General features: G+C 38.3%; 3 protein-coding genes across 9 annotated transcripts; all 3 read left to right on the plus strand.

The window, feature by feature from the left end:
* The first annotated feature begins 4,315 nt into the window (after positions 1-4,315).
* On the plus strand, positions 4,316-6,387 carry LOC112158157 (trace amine-associated receptor 1). The gene is made up of 2 exons (XM_036210404.1): positions 4,316-5,901; positions 5,974-6,387. Exons 1-2 carry the CDS (start codon positions 5,364-5,366, stop codon positions 6,357-6,359), a joined length of 924 nt encoding a protein of 307 aa, XP_036066297.1. The 5' UTR covers positions 4,316-5,363; the 3' UTR covers positions 6,360-6,387.
* A 1,787-nt stretch (positions 6,388-8,174) lies between these two features.
* LOC112157820 (trace amine-associated receptor 4) lies at positions 8,175-10,415 on the plus strand. The gene has a single exon (XM_036210688.1). It carries the CDS (start codon positions 9,376-9,378, stop codon positions 10,396-10,398), a length of 1,023 nt encoding a protein of 340 aa, XP_036066581.1. The 5' UTR covers positions 8,175-9,375; the 3' UTR covers positions 10,399-10,415.
* A 1,833-nt stretch (positions 10,416-12,248) lies between these two features.
* Positions 12,249-13,634, plus strand: LOC112157818 (trace amine-associated receptor 1). 7 transcript variants are annotated; one of them, XM_024290838.2, is made up of 5 exons: positions 12,249-12,314; positions 12,414-12,981; positions 13,096-13,151; positions 13,251-13,363; positions 13,480-13,634. In XM_024290838.2, exons 1-5 carry the CDS (start codon positions 12,249-12,251, stop codon positions 13,538-13,540), a joined length of 864 nt encoding a protein of 287 aa, XP_024146606.1. In that variant the 3' UTR covers positions 13,541-13,634. The 7 variants fall into 7 exon arrangements, with proteins under 7 accessions (XP_024146606.1, XP_024146607.1, XP_036066579.1 ...); XM_024290839.2 differs by having other exon boundaries at positions 13,275-13,363; XM_036210686.1 differs by having other exon boundaries at positions 12,414-13,151.
* Positions 13,635-14,289: the final 655 nt, after the last annotated feature.

The following is a 14,289-nucleotide window of genomic DNA, read 5'->3' on the forward strand; positions in this document are numbered from 1 at the left end:
ATAAAAACATTACACCTCAATTATGTAGTTTGAAATGGAGAAGGAAAAAGTTTAAAAAACTTTATCAATTCTACCCCCTAGCAATATTTCTTAAATTTAATCTTCAATATAAACTATTTCAGAAACAGACATTAGCTACCCTTATTTTTTATATATATATATATATATATATATAAATCAACACGGACAAAGATCTATACACGTCGTTCATTATTTATTCATTATTTTGTGTTAAAAATAAAGATATTTAAGAACATTGGAATGTTTTCTCAGCGATTTTCTTGTGAAAATCCTGATGCGGCCCACCCTCACCTAGATTCTGTCTCCAGCGGCCCCCGGCTGATTTGAGCTTGAGACCCCTGATCTAAATCAACCAAACTTTATCTTCAATAAAGCAAAATCTCCATCTTTATTTTACATTTTTTAGCCAAAGTTACACATTTAATAGTACATTACTGATTTAAGCAACAGTTTTTGAACAAAACCTGAAGGTAAAAATAAGCAAATTAGAGCCACAGTGAAGAGTAAATAACAGGCCTTTATGGGAGTTCTGTTATTGCTTGTGGTTTCCTAATAACAACACATAGTCACCCCAACTGTGTTGGGGTGACTATGTGTTGAAAACTATTCAGGTGGTTGCTGGTTTGATTCCCTGGCTTTGTAGTCATTGGGTAAAACACCATGCCATTGTACATAACCTATTTGTAGCCATGGTATCTAATTGAATAAAAAAAAGAATGAAGCAAAATGCATTTGTTGAAAGTATTTTTGGATTTAACAAATTTCACTTAACATGTATTATCATGTCAATCATGAATGGGCACATCTTCGTCACACTAGGGCTGGGCGATATGACGATAAAAAACCGTCGTACGATCTCCAAAGCTGACGATATGTCATTTTTAAGATATCGTTATATCGCGATATTCTACGAAAAGCTGCAAGAGCGTGAAGGCAAAAGCTTGTTGACAGCTGTGACTTTAAATCCGAGCTGCTGCTGCTCCCCCTCCTCCTCGTCCTCCTCCTCCCCGGTGTGTTTTTCCTGTTTGGAAGTCACGTGACATACAACGGGACAGAGTCGCGTGCGCCGTCATTATGGAATTGAGTCTTCTGGAGTAATGAATGACGGAGGTACAAAAAAGTAACAAAAGGAGACGCAGTGTCTTGCATTCCACTTCAAAAACCTTGACAACAAAATAATCCGATGGAGAGGAATCATCACAGGACAGGAATCACATTTTAATAGAGAAAAATCAGGCTGAGAACTTTGAACTGTGTGCTAAAGTTTAGGCTAAAGTGGGTGCTAGCAACTTGTGACAGACATGCTAGTTTGGTTCTTTAATGTATGTTTTTATTAATGTTTCGTGTTTTTAAACATAGCGGATGTTAATCGCACGTATTAACGTTCAACCTGCACAAAAACTGATGGTAATTCATGTAGGAAACACGTAAAATGTTCTGTCAAGATGCACGGTGCTGCATTGTTTTGCTAGCTCTTTGCATAGCTTTTGCTAGCTACTGTCAGAGCCTAAATCTTATCGTCGGTCGCACTCCCCTTGTAAGAAGTGTAAGTGAGTTTGCACATAATTTTCTTAATCCATGGCGTCACCGTTGAGGTTCTTTCTTGGTCGTTCGGACCGAATAAAAGCCCAACTAGAATAAACAGCGCTAATGTTAACGCTAGCTTTCTGCTCAGTGACATAAACACAGCAAAGAGCAGATGTTAAAGGAGCTGTGGATGTACACTTTTTAAAACATTTACTGCTATTATCTCTGTGTTTTGAATCTTAACAGTTTGGCAGATGTATTTGATGTTATCATCCAAGTTTTAAAATGTTTTTTGTATCAGTTAAAGATGCTAGCTGGAGCCTTTTTCTCAAAGTACTATGAAATCGTCTATTTGAAGGTAAATTCTGAAGCAATTGAGATTTATTTAGCATGTATGTAATCCAAAAATAATAAAAGTTTCAGTTTCATTTTAAAATGTGGTAAATGGTGTTTTTTAATTATTATTATTATTATTATTTAGCACTTTGAGCTGTTTTTAATAGAGAAAGGACTTTACTAAACTTTATCAGTCATTCATGCTATAAACTTCATCAATCTCCCTCATTTCTGGTCTTGGGTGACAATCATTTACAAGCTCTGTTTTATGGATTTTAGCACAAAGGAAAAATTAAAACTCACTGATATTTAGAAGCTGTTCATTTGACAGCAATGCATTACCTGTAGCAGTAGAAGACGCAATTCTTGCAATATTTACAGGTTAATCTTAATAGATAACTATTTAATTCGAATAAATGTAAATATTTGTTCAAAAATATGTTTACTTCTTTCAACTAAAATCAATATAATTAAATTTGATTTTATTTTAAAAATATCGTGATAAAATCGAAATCGTGAAATAAAATTTAAAAAATCGTGATTTTATTTTTTTGCCATATCGCCCAGCCCTACATTACACCTTACTTAAATGATGAAGACTAGAAATGTGAAATTCTGTTCACAAACCTGCAAAATAATGAAAACGTTATTATAGTGAAGAGAGTTATTAATGATTTCCAATAAGCAACTTGATGTTGACTGCCTAGCATCACTTCCTGCTGCACCTCCTCCAGTTCACATAGGGTCAGGTTCAGGGTCATTAGCTGGTGCCACTGTTTAATAGTGAAGAGCCAAGCGTATATTTCCAAAGCATAAACCAAATTAGACTTATTACACTTATTAAAGCTAAAATAGTCAAAAGAGTTGCTAAATATCATACACACATAGGCATAAGTGGAGAAGACATAGCGTTAGCAGCTAGCAGCATTTTGGGCTATACCAATGCTATTAAAGTAAAAAGACACATTGAATTATTTTAAAAGATCAAAGAGATAGTAGTGATATGTTTTCCCTTGTTTATCGCTCGAGTTACGTTCTAAAAACAACCTGCCATGGGCGAAATCCAAAAAGTAGACATTTATTTTTTACCATTATTCATAGATGTCAGGCTGTGAAACTCCTCACTACACACTATCCACTTTTTTCATAAACATGAACATTTTCCCACTTTTTTTCTCTTTAAACTCTCAAAGTTTAAACCTTCATAGAAAAACAAATCTAGTATTATAGAATGAAAACAAAAATCTGATCACGATCATAGTTTTATATAATAATGTGGGACCTTGGACGCTTTCTGTAAAGATGACCACACAGAGATTTATAGACATAAATCATCAAAACAGTGAAACCGCAAAATACCAGAAAAAGTATAGAGAAAGAGCACTTGATCAAAAAAATGCCGTTTTGCCAAATATGGTCAACATTTGGTGCAGTAGTTTAGTCCACTTAAGTTTTTGATTTACTTCCTTGAGATCCAAATATTAAAGCAAATTGAAGAAAACACAAATTTTTCGATTTAAAAATATAATTAGCGTCATTAGCATCACAAAGGACCACACTCACCCAACAATATGACTTTCCTGTCTGCTACCCTCTGACACAGAATTCAGGTACCTGCCTGCACACACAAAAAGACTGTCACAGGAGTGTAGTGATTTTGTGGTTTTACAGCCAGGCGATTCTCAGTACTTTAACCCTTTAAGTTGGATGTCATATGTTGCTGTTTGTCCTTTTACTTTTTAGCTTTGGCCTGAGTTGCTACATTCTGGTTTTGAGTGTCGCTGGTGGTAGCAATGCAGTCGCTTGGATCCGTTTGATAGCTGGGGACTGTTACAACTCACTTCCAAAGAGCAACATATGGCAGAAGCCAAACGTGCTGCTGTCAAGGTCGTGAGTCAGGCAGCTGGTGCCCAGACCTCGGCTGAAGGCTCACTGGAGATCAGCTGAGTGCCATCATTTCTTCCCATCACAGGATGTTTTTTCTTTTGCTTCGTTTCAAGAAGGTGGAATTCTGCTGTTTCCTGGTGGAAGATCTGCTTTTTTGTCTATGGGAGGGTGTCAAACTCCAGGCCTCTAGGACTGTTCTCCTGCTGGTTTCCCAGAAATCCTGCCTTGTTAGATGCTAATTATCTGGATCAGGTGTGTTTAGCCAATAAGGAGCTACAACAGCATGTAGGAAAACATGTAGGACACCAGCCCTCGAGACCTGGACTTTGACTTCCCTGACTTTTCTGTGCTTTACCTTGATGTTTTAGGGAATAGGGTCCCCCATGAATTCTCGAGTCTAACACCTAACCTCAGGTCTTCTACACCTGCTTAACCCTCGTGCTCTCTTATGGGGTCCAGATGACCCCACCCTTGCATTGAGGTGTTAGCCCTTCCATGACAAAGGTGGACAAGACTTTGTCATTGGACACCAGTAAAGATTGACATTCACTGAAAAAAAAGTTCAGTGCACTGTCTTGTGGGGTCCAGATGACCCCACTTTTAATGTAAACAAGCCTAGGAGAGTGGAAGGGTTAATCCCTTTTGTAGTCATGGAGTTACTGGAGCCTGTACAAGCTTCTGTTGAGTAAAAGTAGAATACCCCAGTCTTTTGGAAATCCACCAAGCACCAGTTCACACCTAAGGACAATTTTAGAATTATCTACTAACCTATGAAGCATCTTTATGGACTATGGGAGGAAGCCAGAGTGCCCAGAGAAAACCCAGACATGCATGAAGAGAACATGCCAACCCCACATTGAGAGGACTCAGCTGGGACGAACCAGGGCCTTTTCACTGTGAGGCCAGAGTCCCAACCCCTCTATCACTGTACAGCCCATTTCTTTTAACACGTCTGGGTTTTCTTCTTATCTTGGGTTAAGCTTTTTAGTTATGTTTTTTTTTTTTGTTTTGTTTTTGATGGGTCAACTGAAACACAGTTGCACTGTGGCAATATTTTCAGTATTGAATTCTTCACATACCAAATAAATATCGATTAAGAGAAAAAAGTGATAGGCTTTATTTTTTCATTCATAATTGAACAAAACTACAGACCACCTAATTTTCAACTGTTAGTAAATCATATGTATTTATTTTTAAAAGATTTCCATGTTTATTCCCTTCTTTAAGATACAAAAATACACAGTTTATGTATATAGATGGTTAATAGAAAACATTTCAAATGAAACATAAAAATATGTGCTGCTGTTCATTAAAATGAGATGGAAATGAGGGTGGGGGTGGCTTCTCATCTGATTTGAGGAGTCATGTTGGTTATGCATGATTTCAGTGGTTAAATATGGAGTTGGTTGTATTGGTGCAGGAGAAGACAAAGGAGGACACATATTGTTCCACCAGCAGTCTCCATCTTTAAATAGGACTCACTGCAGATGTTCTTTGACTTTTGTTTGTTTTCAGCAACTCTGTGATCACGCTTACTGTTGAAAGAGTTATTGAAGTAATGAGATGTGTTTTATGTGCATAGATCTGTAGGGATGGAATCAGCGCTGATCGCCAACAAGTCTGTAAAAGTGATTCATCCCTGCTATGAGTTACATGATGCAGCTCTAACATTTGCAAACCCGCCTTCCATCAGCTGTGTGTCGCTCTATATTTTCCTGGGATTAATGTCCGTCATCACCGTATGTGGAAACCTCCTCGTTGTGGTATCTATTGTTTACTTTCGACAGCTTCACACTCCCACCAACTACCTCATTCTGTCTCTTGCTGTTGCTGATTTGCTCGTCGGCGTCCTCGTCTTTCCGTCCAGCATGACTGTCACTGTGACTTCATGTTGGTATCAGGAAGATTTGTTCTGCAAACTGCGCGGCAGCTTTGATGTGACTCTGAGCACAGCTTCGATTCTGAACCTGTGCTGCATTTCTCTTGACAGGTATTATGCAGTCTGTAAACCTTTGACATACAGGAGTCAAATGAGTCACCGTGTCATTGGGATGATGATTCTGGCGAGCTGGGGAGTCTCCGCTTTGATCGGAATTGGCATCATAGTTGCGGGATTTAACCAAGGCAAATGTGAGGGGAGTTGCCTGATCGACGCTCTGATTTCAACCACCCTAGCATGTGTTTTCTCTTTCTATATCCCAGTGATAGTCATGCTGAGCTTCTACCTGAAGATCTTCTTCGTAGCACAGAAGCAGGTAAAAAGTATACAGAGCACCACATGTCAGAACTCAGAGTGTGGAACGACCGTGAGCCGGATGGAAAGAAAAGCCACCAAAACATTGGCTGTCGTCATGGGAGTGTTTATCTTCTGCTGGGCCCCCTATTTCCTGTGTATCATCTTCCAACCTCTGACATACGAAGAAACTCCAGTTGCCGTGATTGAGACTTTAAACTGGCTGACTTTGTCGAATTCAATGCTGAATCCTTTCATTTACGCCTTCTTTTATACCTGGTTCAGATCTGCTATCAGAATGATCATTTCTGGAAAAATATTTCAGGGTAATCATACCAACACTACTCTGTTTTGAAGTGAGGCTGTAAGAAAGATAGCTTCAGTTGCATTAATAAAATGATTTTGATTGTAAATGTCTGAGTCACAATTTTTTTAAATTAAATTTAAACATCTTTATTTAATTACAGTTTAGCATTTCTAGTGGCATGTCGATTAAAGACAGTTAAAAGCTTGTGCAGAAATGGATCACAAAGCATCAAGTATTAACTGAGCACTGCAATCTTATAATAAAAAACTAATTTAAAACTGTGATAAACCATAGAACTGCATTGTTTTCATTACTAAGCAGCACTTGGGTTAAATTACTCAATGATTTTAGAACGTGGCTTTGACTGCAGCTCTTATTACCTTACGGGACGGGCCAAAATGCTGTAATACCGTGTTATGTTTAGAGCTGGTGGTGAGTGGCAGAGATGCTCATTTAATAAAGTGATACATTTTAATTTTAATTTAATTAATCAATGTAAACTAATCTATAACAAGAAAAAAAAACTACAAATATGGTTTGCAATAACAAATCAAAGACTCTTCAACTTCTTTTGCTGTTTATGTTAGTCAAAAGTAATTTGTAGATGCAGATTTGTTGCAAATCTTAAACAATATTTTAAAAGTACATTGTTCCCTTGTTTATTGCTAGGTTTACATTTGAAAAATAACCTACTATAAGTGAAATCTGCAAAGTAGGATTACAGAGTTTTAAGGCTGTAAAGCTCCTCACTACACACTTTACTTTTCTCTGACAGACATGAACATTTCACACTTTTCTCTCTTGCATACACTCTCAAATTTTAAACATTCATAGGAAAACACATGTAGGTCTAGTATTAGATAATAAAAAAGATCTGTTCACGATCAAAGAGTCGTGTAGATTTAGTAAGCTAAATGCAGGAAATTGATTGACAAGATCAACAGCCAATCAGGATGCACAACACAATATGCTGCTAAAAAAAAGGCAGTGCAAAAAAATAATTTACAGCAAGAAATTAGAAAGTAGGCCAGTTTAAATGCATCCTTTATTTTTATTGTTTAGTAATAAAAAATAAAGCTAAATAGGGTTGATAATTTCAAGTGTTCAGTGCTGATCACGTGGATAGTATTTAAGAGCCCACTTGCATTGCACATTTAAGTATCAAATTATTTTTGAACAAGACATGGCCCAATCTAATTTCCTCCCTTCTCCCTACCCCTACATTTAGCCCTCCAAATGGAGAGTTATGTCAAAATAGTGTCTCCGATTTTGGACGTCACTTTAGCTCAATGACGTCACCAATCCTTGTCATTCAGCTAGGATTAGCGCACAGCTTCCAGCAGTTAAATATACATAACAACAGTGGTTGTATTACTATAAAAATGTCATGCTGCAGCAAAAACTAATTACTTACATTTAAAAGTAAACTTCTGGGCTTCAGAGCACACCCACATGAAGAAAAACGCTTCTCTGCAGCACAGCACAACACGGTTTACCCTCGCGACGGAGGGCTCTGTATCCTCAGCTAGGAGGGCAGGATATTAAAAATCGTATTTCAGACTCTCTTTGCACTTCACAAGCTCCTTTAAATGAAGGGGTAGGGAGAGGGTTAGGACTGGACCACAAGAGGCTTCAGGAATACCAGAACAATTCCCGCATGCAGCCTTTTCCAGCTCAGCCACGGAACACTTTCCATCTGCGAAACGCACGGATTCTGCCCTGCATAATATTCTCCCTACATAATATTGAAATTTTATCAGGTTATTTTTTATGCTTTTGGTGTGTGTGTAGCAGTTGTACCTGCACTAGAAGTTTTATTGCCATAAAATAGTTAATGAGGGTTGGATTGATTCAGATGGAGCACTACTGAAGGCCTAGGTGTGAAATGCACGGCCCGCCACTGTTAAAATCTGATTCTTTTAAAAGTTGTACTTTAGAAAACTATAGGATTCTTCTCACCATATATGACTCATTGTTGACACGTAAAGTCATAACTTATCAAAAATACACCCGCTACTTTCTTAAAATGACTGCTAAATTGAACTCTTGCAAAGTCAACAAAAAACAAACATATTTGGAGGCATTGATGAAATAGAAAAAGAGCCTTTGATTTTAAAATCAAAAGATAGCTGCATTTAACGGACAAAAACAGAAGTTTTTACTCCAAATGTGAATTTCTTGCAATAGCTGTTCCCACACACAGGTTAAAGTATAATATTCAGTTACAAGGACACTGCCGATAAAGCAGGCAGCATTTATAATTACTGGTAAAAAAAATACCAGTTATATCTTTATTTTTGCTTGTTTTTGTTTGTATCCATTCCACCTTTACCCTTGTGCCATTCTAGGTATGTTGGCATTGAGAATGGGGACTTGGACCTCACAAGACAGCAGGCTGATATTTTTTTTCTTTCTTTTTTTTTTTTTTAATGATTTTTGATTTTCACTGGTGTCAGTAGGAGATATGAAATCCTGTTGATTTGTTCACATATGTCATGGGAGGGATAACACGGCTGGGGTCATTTGGACCCTATCAGATAACACAATGGTTACAACTTGAAGGAGGATGAAGTTGCCATTAAATTTTCTAGCTTTCACTTTGACAATTATGGGTTAAGTAAATAGTACACTACATTTAGAGTACAAATAAAGTTTAAACCAGCAGCAGATATTTTACTGAGGATGAAGTTAAACTTTACCATCGAAAGTATGTTGACATTAGGAAAAAATCTTAAACAACAGCTCATATTTTTTTTTTAACTATTGCAGTTAAAAAACAAGGAAAAGAGACAACACATTTGATTGGATGAGAAAAAAAATTGTGTCAGATATGGAAATGAGAATGGGATTTTAAAACACACCTCATCCCAGCCTTCTCAACACAAGTGCAAGGAAAGAGGGCGATCAAAGGAAACAGATTTTTTCCCTCTCTTCTTGAGCAGGTAAAGATATTTTATTTTTTTACTTAAAACTAAATTATTTTCTGTGATCTTTGTATTGGGAACTCTAACTTTTTTCCCTCTCTTACAGTTTATTCCTGACTGGATCTGCAGAGACTTCTATCATGAACACAGAGTTTGCTACTGGGGCAGATAATATGATCAGCTACATACATCCCTGCTTTACCATGAAAAATGACACGTACATGTTCACGAGTAACCCCTCTTTTGTTTGTGTCTTGCTGTATATATTTCTCGGCTCACTGTCTGTTGTCACATCATGTGGAAACCTTCTTGTAATCACATCCATTGTTTATTTCAAGCAGCTCCACACTCCCACTAACTACCTCATCCTTTCTCTAGCTGTGGCTGACCTGCTGGTTGGCGTTCTCGTCTTTCCCTTCAGCATGGCCGTCACAGTAAGCTCCTGTATGTATCATGAGGACCTTTTCTGCAAAATACGAGACTGCTTTGACATCACTCTGTGTACAGCTTCTATTCTAAACCTGTGCTGCATTTCCATTGACAGATACTATGCTGTGTGTCAACCTTTGACATATTTATCAAATATCACAGCTAAAGTAACTGCCATCATGATCCTGGTGAGCTGGGGAATCTCTGTGTTTATTGGGATCACCATTACAGTTGCTGGATTCAGTCAAGGCTCATGTGAGGAGAATTGTTCTAGTGATGTTGTGGTGGCTAACACCCTGGGGCCTGTTTTCTCATTTTACCTCCCTGCTGTCATAATGCTCTGCATTTACTTCAAAATTTTCCTTGTAGCACAAAAACAGGTGAACAGCATCCAGAATGCCAGCAGCTCAAAGTGTGGAGCAGAAGTTAGTAAGATGGAGCGAAAGGCCACAAAAACTCTGGCTATTGTTATGGGAGTGTTTCTTTTATGTCTCACTCCTTATTTTATTTGTGTTGTTTTTCAGCCTCTGTTTGTCACTCCTCCACAGATCCCTGTCATTGAAACACTAAACTGGCTCACATTGTCAAACTCAATGCTGAACCCTTTAATCTATGCGTTCTTCTACAGCTGGTTCAGGTCAGCTTTCAGAATCATAATGTCTGGAAAAATCTTTCAGAGTCACTCAGCAAACACGCAGTTAATAATAAAATTTTCAGAAAATGCCAATAACTGATTTTTTTAGGACTAACATGGCAACAAAGGCTGATTTTTGTGATTTATGTTTGTTTTTGTACTTTCTAAAAACCTACAGCTGGGGGTGGGGGGGTGTTACAATCTTTCTGGGACTGAAACACTTATGTAAATAAACACTGCTACTGTCATTATTACTTTATTATACATGGTCTGAGTGAATACTCGATTCTGATTGGCTGCTGGGTGTGAATTAAGACAATCCATCTATTATCATGAATTGGCATATATCTCGCTTTCCTTTGCTGCGGCAGTTGAGGTCAGTGTCAGCTCAGCGGTATGCTGTCAAGTTACAGTTGAAACGCGCCGCACCGCACATCAAATAGTAAGTTTTCTGTGAAAAAGCGATCTAAACAGTACTAAACACTTGAATTTTGTTTTTTGTCTCTGAGTGACCATAGTAAAAGTGGGATAATGCCCTTCAAAGTGTGCATTATCTGAAATTATTGCACCTCGTGGAAGCAACCATCCGGTGCAAAGCGGAAGACGGTTGAGGCCTCTATGACAGGCATTCATTTCTGATAATGCACATTTTGTTTGGGCATTGTCTTTACATAAATACTGCTACTGTCATTAATACTTTTATAAATACTCCTGTCATTGGTAATTTTATAAATACTGCTACTGTCAATTATGCTTTTATAAAAACTGCTACTAAAATACATAATTTCATAAATACCGCCTAAGACTCGAGCTCTATCTCAGAATCAAGCATGCTGGTGGTCAACCCTCCATCAACGCACCAGAAAACTTTCTTTGCAGTCTGGAGTGTGGGAGCTCCTGTGAACCAGAGAGACCAGACGCCTTGGAGGAAGAAACCACAATCATCCTAGCCTACTGGATCAAAGCTGTGAGTTGGGAGACAGAACGACCTTGATCATGCTGCTGCCAAGAAAGTGTCATTGGTCATTTGTTTGAGGGTCCAGCCACAAATTGTGTTCCCTTACACAGTCTCCCAAGCACAGGCGACCCCCCATACACGAAGTCCTACTTGTGTTGTGTTTGTGCCACAAATGTTCGAATAAAGGCATCTTGTGTTAAAAAAATACATCAAAGCTCCCTGTTTCTTACACTGTGCCATACCCAGCCGGCACACAAGAGGGCGACAGCCGGCCTCTATCACTTCCGCAAGTCAGCACGATGGCTCTCCCTTTGGCACATGTGAACCATTCTTGAGGGTCAAAACGAGAGAGCAGTTACAATGGATTATTGGTATCAATTCCGCTTCAGGCCACCGTGGTTCTACACAACTGTAAACACAACAGTGGGAAAACAAGCAGCCCCTGTTCTTGTCGATAAATGGTGTGAACGAGTGGTCCCAACTTCGGAGACAAAGGTTGGTATAGCCGGCATTTTTTCCCAAGAAAGGTGGCAGGCTTCACTAAGTCCTGGACTAGTGGGTGTTAAACAAATATCTCCATTCATTTAAGCTCAATACTGACTTTGAAACATTTCTGGGACAGTGGTCAGTCCCACAGATACATAGATCGCACGTATGCTTACTTTTATAAAAGTTGCATTTTGGTAAAACCCAGTTTTAATCCTGATTTTTTTATATAGGTCTTCTATTATTAGAAAAATGCTACAAGACCATGTTTTAAAAACACAAAAAAGACTACTTTAATTGAAGTAGATCTTCAATTTTCTTTACTTTCCATTTATTACATGAGCTCATTTTTCATGTACTTTCATGTATACATTTGGAAATGTAAACAGTGTACACACAACTTTGCAACAAGCTATCCAAGGGGCATATTGTGTTGCTCCACAGAGGTGTGTTACAGCTAGAGTTTGATTGGACGATACAATGGATGATGAAAGACCGTCTGGACCATGGAAACAGCAACAATTTATAAATGCAAATCTGCAGCACCATTGCACACAGCATTGAATCCAGAGGTCAGTGCTTTTGTTTATTAAACGTGTATTTTCTGAGGCAAGTAAATTGGTACATTTCAGAACAATGGATTTAATTAATAACACTCTTTTTTCTTTCAGGTTGATTTGGGAGAAATGACCAGTTCAGACAGAAAGGATAATTTTATTGGCTTTTATGTTCTTAGCTACATACATCCCTGCTATACTTTACAAAATGGCACGTATATATTTATGAGTAACCCTTCTTATGTTTGTGCCTTGTTGTATATTTTTCTCGGCTTTCTGTCCTTTGTCACATCATGTGGAAACCTTCTTGTAATCACATCCATCGTTTATTTCAAGCAGCTCCACACTCCCACTAACTACCTCATCCTTTCTCTAGCTGTGGCTGACCTGCTGGTTGGCGTTCTCGTCTTCCCCTCCAGCATGGCGGTCACCGTAAGCTCTTGTATGCATCGCCAGGAGTTTTTCTGCAAAATTCGTGACAGCTTTGACATCACTCTGTGTACAGCTTCTATTCTAAACCTGTGCTGCATTTCCATTGACAGATACTATGCTGTGTGTCAACCTTTGACGTATGTATCAAATATCACAGCTAAAGTAACTGCCATCATGATCCTGGTGAGCTGGGGAATCTCTGTGTTTATTGGGATCACCATTACAGTTGCTGGATTCAGTCAAGGCTCATGTGAGGAGAATTGTTCTAGTGATGTTGTGGTGGCTAACACTCTGGGACCTGTTTTCTCATTTTACCTTCCTGCTGTCATAATGCTCTGCATTTACTTCAAAATTTTCCTTGTAGCACAAAAACAGGTGAACAGCATCCAGAACGCCAGCAGCTCAAAGTGTGGAGCAGAAGTCAGTAAGATGGAGCGAAAGGCCACAAAAACTCTGGCTATTGTTATGGGAGTGTTTCTTTTATGTCTCACTCCTTATTTCATTTGTGTTGTTTTTCAGCCTCTGTTTGTCACTCCTCCACAGATCCCTGTCATTGAAACACTAAACTGGCTCGCTCTATCAAACTCTCTGCTGAACCCTTTAATCTATGCGTTCTTCTACAGCTGGTTCAGGTCAGCTTTCAGAATCATAGTGTCTGGAAAAATCTTTCAAAAGTACTCAGCTAGTGCACAATTGTTTTGAAATTGTGGGGATTGATATTGTTGTTTGGTTTGATTTTCCAATTCAGGGACAATTCATGTGAAGCTACTTGGATGAGCAGCGAAATGTTACAAAAGAAGACATTTTGAAGTCCAGTTGCTATGACTCAACCTCAAGACTACATCACATGGATGAAGTAATACTTTCACCAGCATCGCTCATTTAGTTGTTGTTTCAATAAGATGTTCACAAATAAAAAAGTTTTAAAATAAACTTAATAGACTTCTTATTTTGAATAATTGTTTGAGACAACAGTTCATTTTGTATAAGCACATACATTAAAAAAATATATATACATGTACATGTATGCTTTCATCTATTAGCCAGCCTAGGGGTTCAGCAGTGGTAGATCCAGAAGAGACACATTCTAGGGAAAATGGAGTAACATGTTCACTAAATAGATAATAAATTAAATCTTAAAAGGGTTTTGCCCTGCACTGGAAATCCATTAGTGCTGTTACAGTGGGCATCACCTGCACACCCTGGATGTGCAACTTTAACAATAGTAAGGAGCCAGTGCACGTAGCCCATATTATCCCTACAAATACTTCACAATATGTTTATTACATGCAAGATTTTAGTACATGCTATTTTCATGATGTCCCTCAAGATGGCTGCATATGCCTCAAAAGAACTGCAACACACACCTGTGCTACTTTAGGATGTAGCCGCTCTTATCTATGACCCTCTACAGGCCCGGACAATCCAAAAGCCTTGAGTACCCGTGCAGGTCAAACCCTGGATCTGTGTATGTGACTAAGGCATAATTTAACAAACCATCATGAAAGATGACTTTAGAGATTCACACAGTGGCTGGATAGCTTAGTGCTGTCAGGAA

The sequence above is a fragment of the Oryzias melastigma genome, linkage group LG24 (genome assembly GCF_002922805.2).
Source record: "Oryzias melastigma strain HK-1 linkage group LG24, ASM292280v2, whole genome shotgun sequence".
Lineage (NCBI taxonomy): Eukaryota > Metazoa > Chordata > Actinopteri > Beloniformes > Adrianichthyidae > Oryzias > Oryzias melastigma.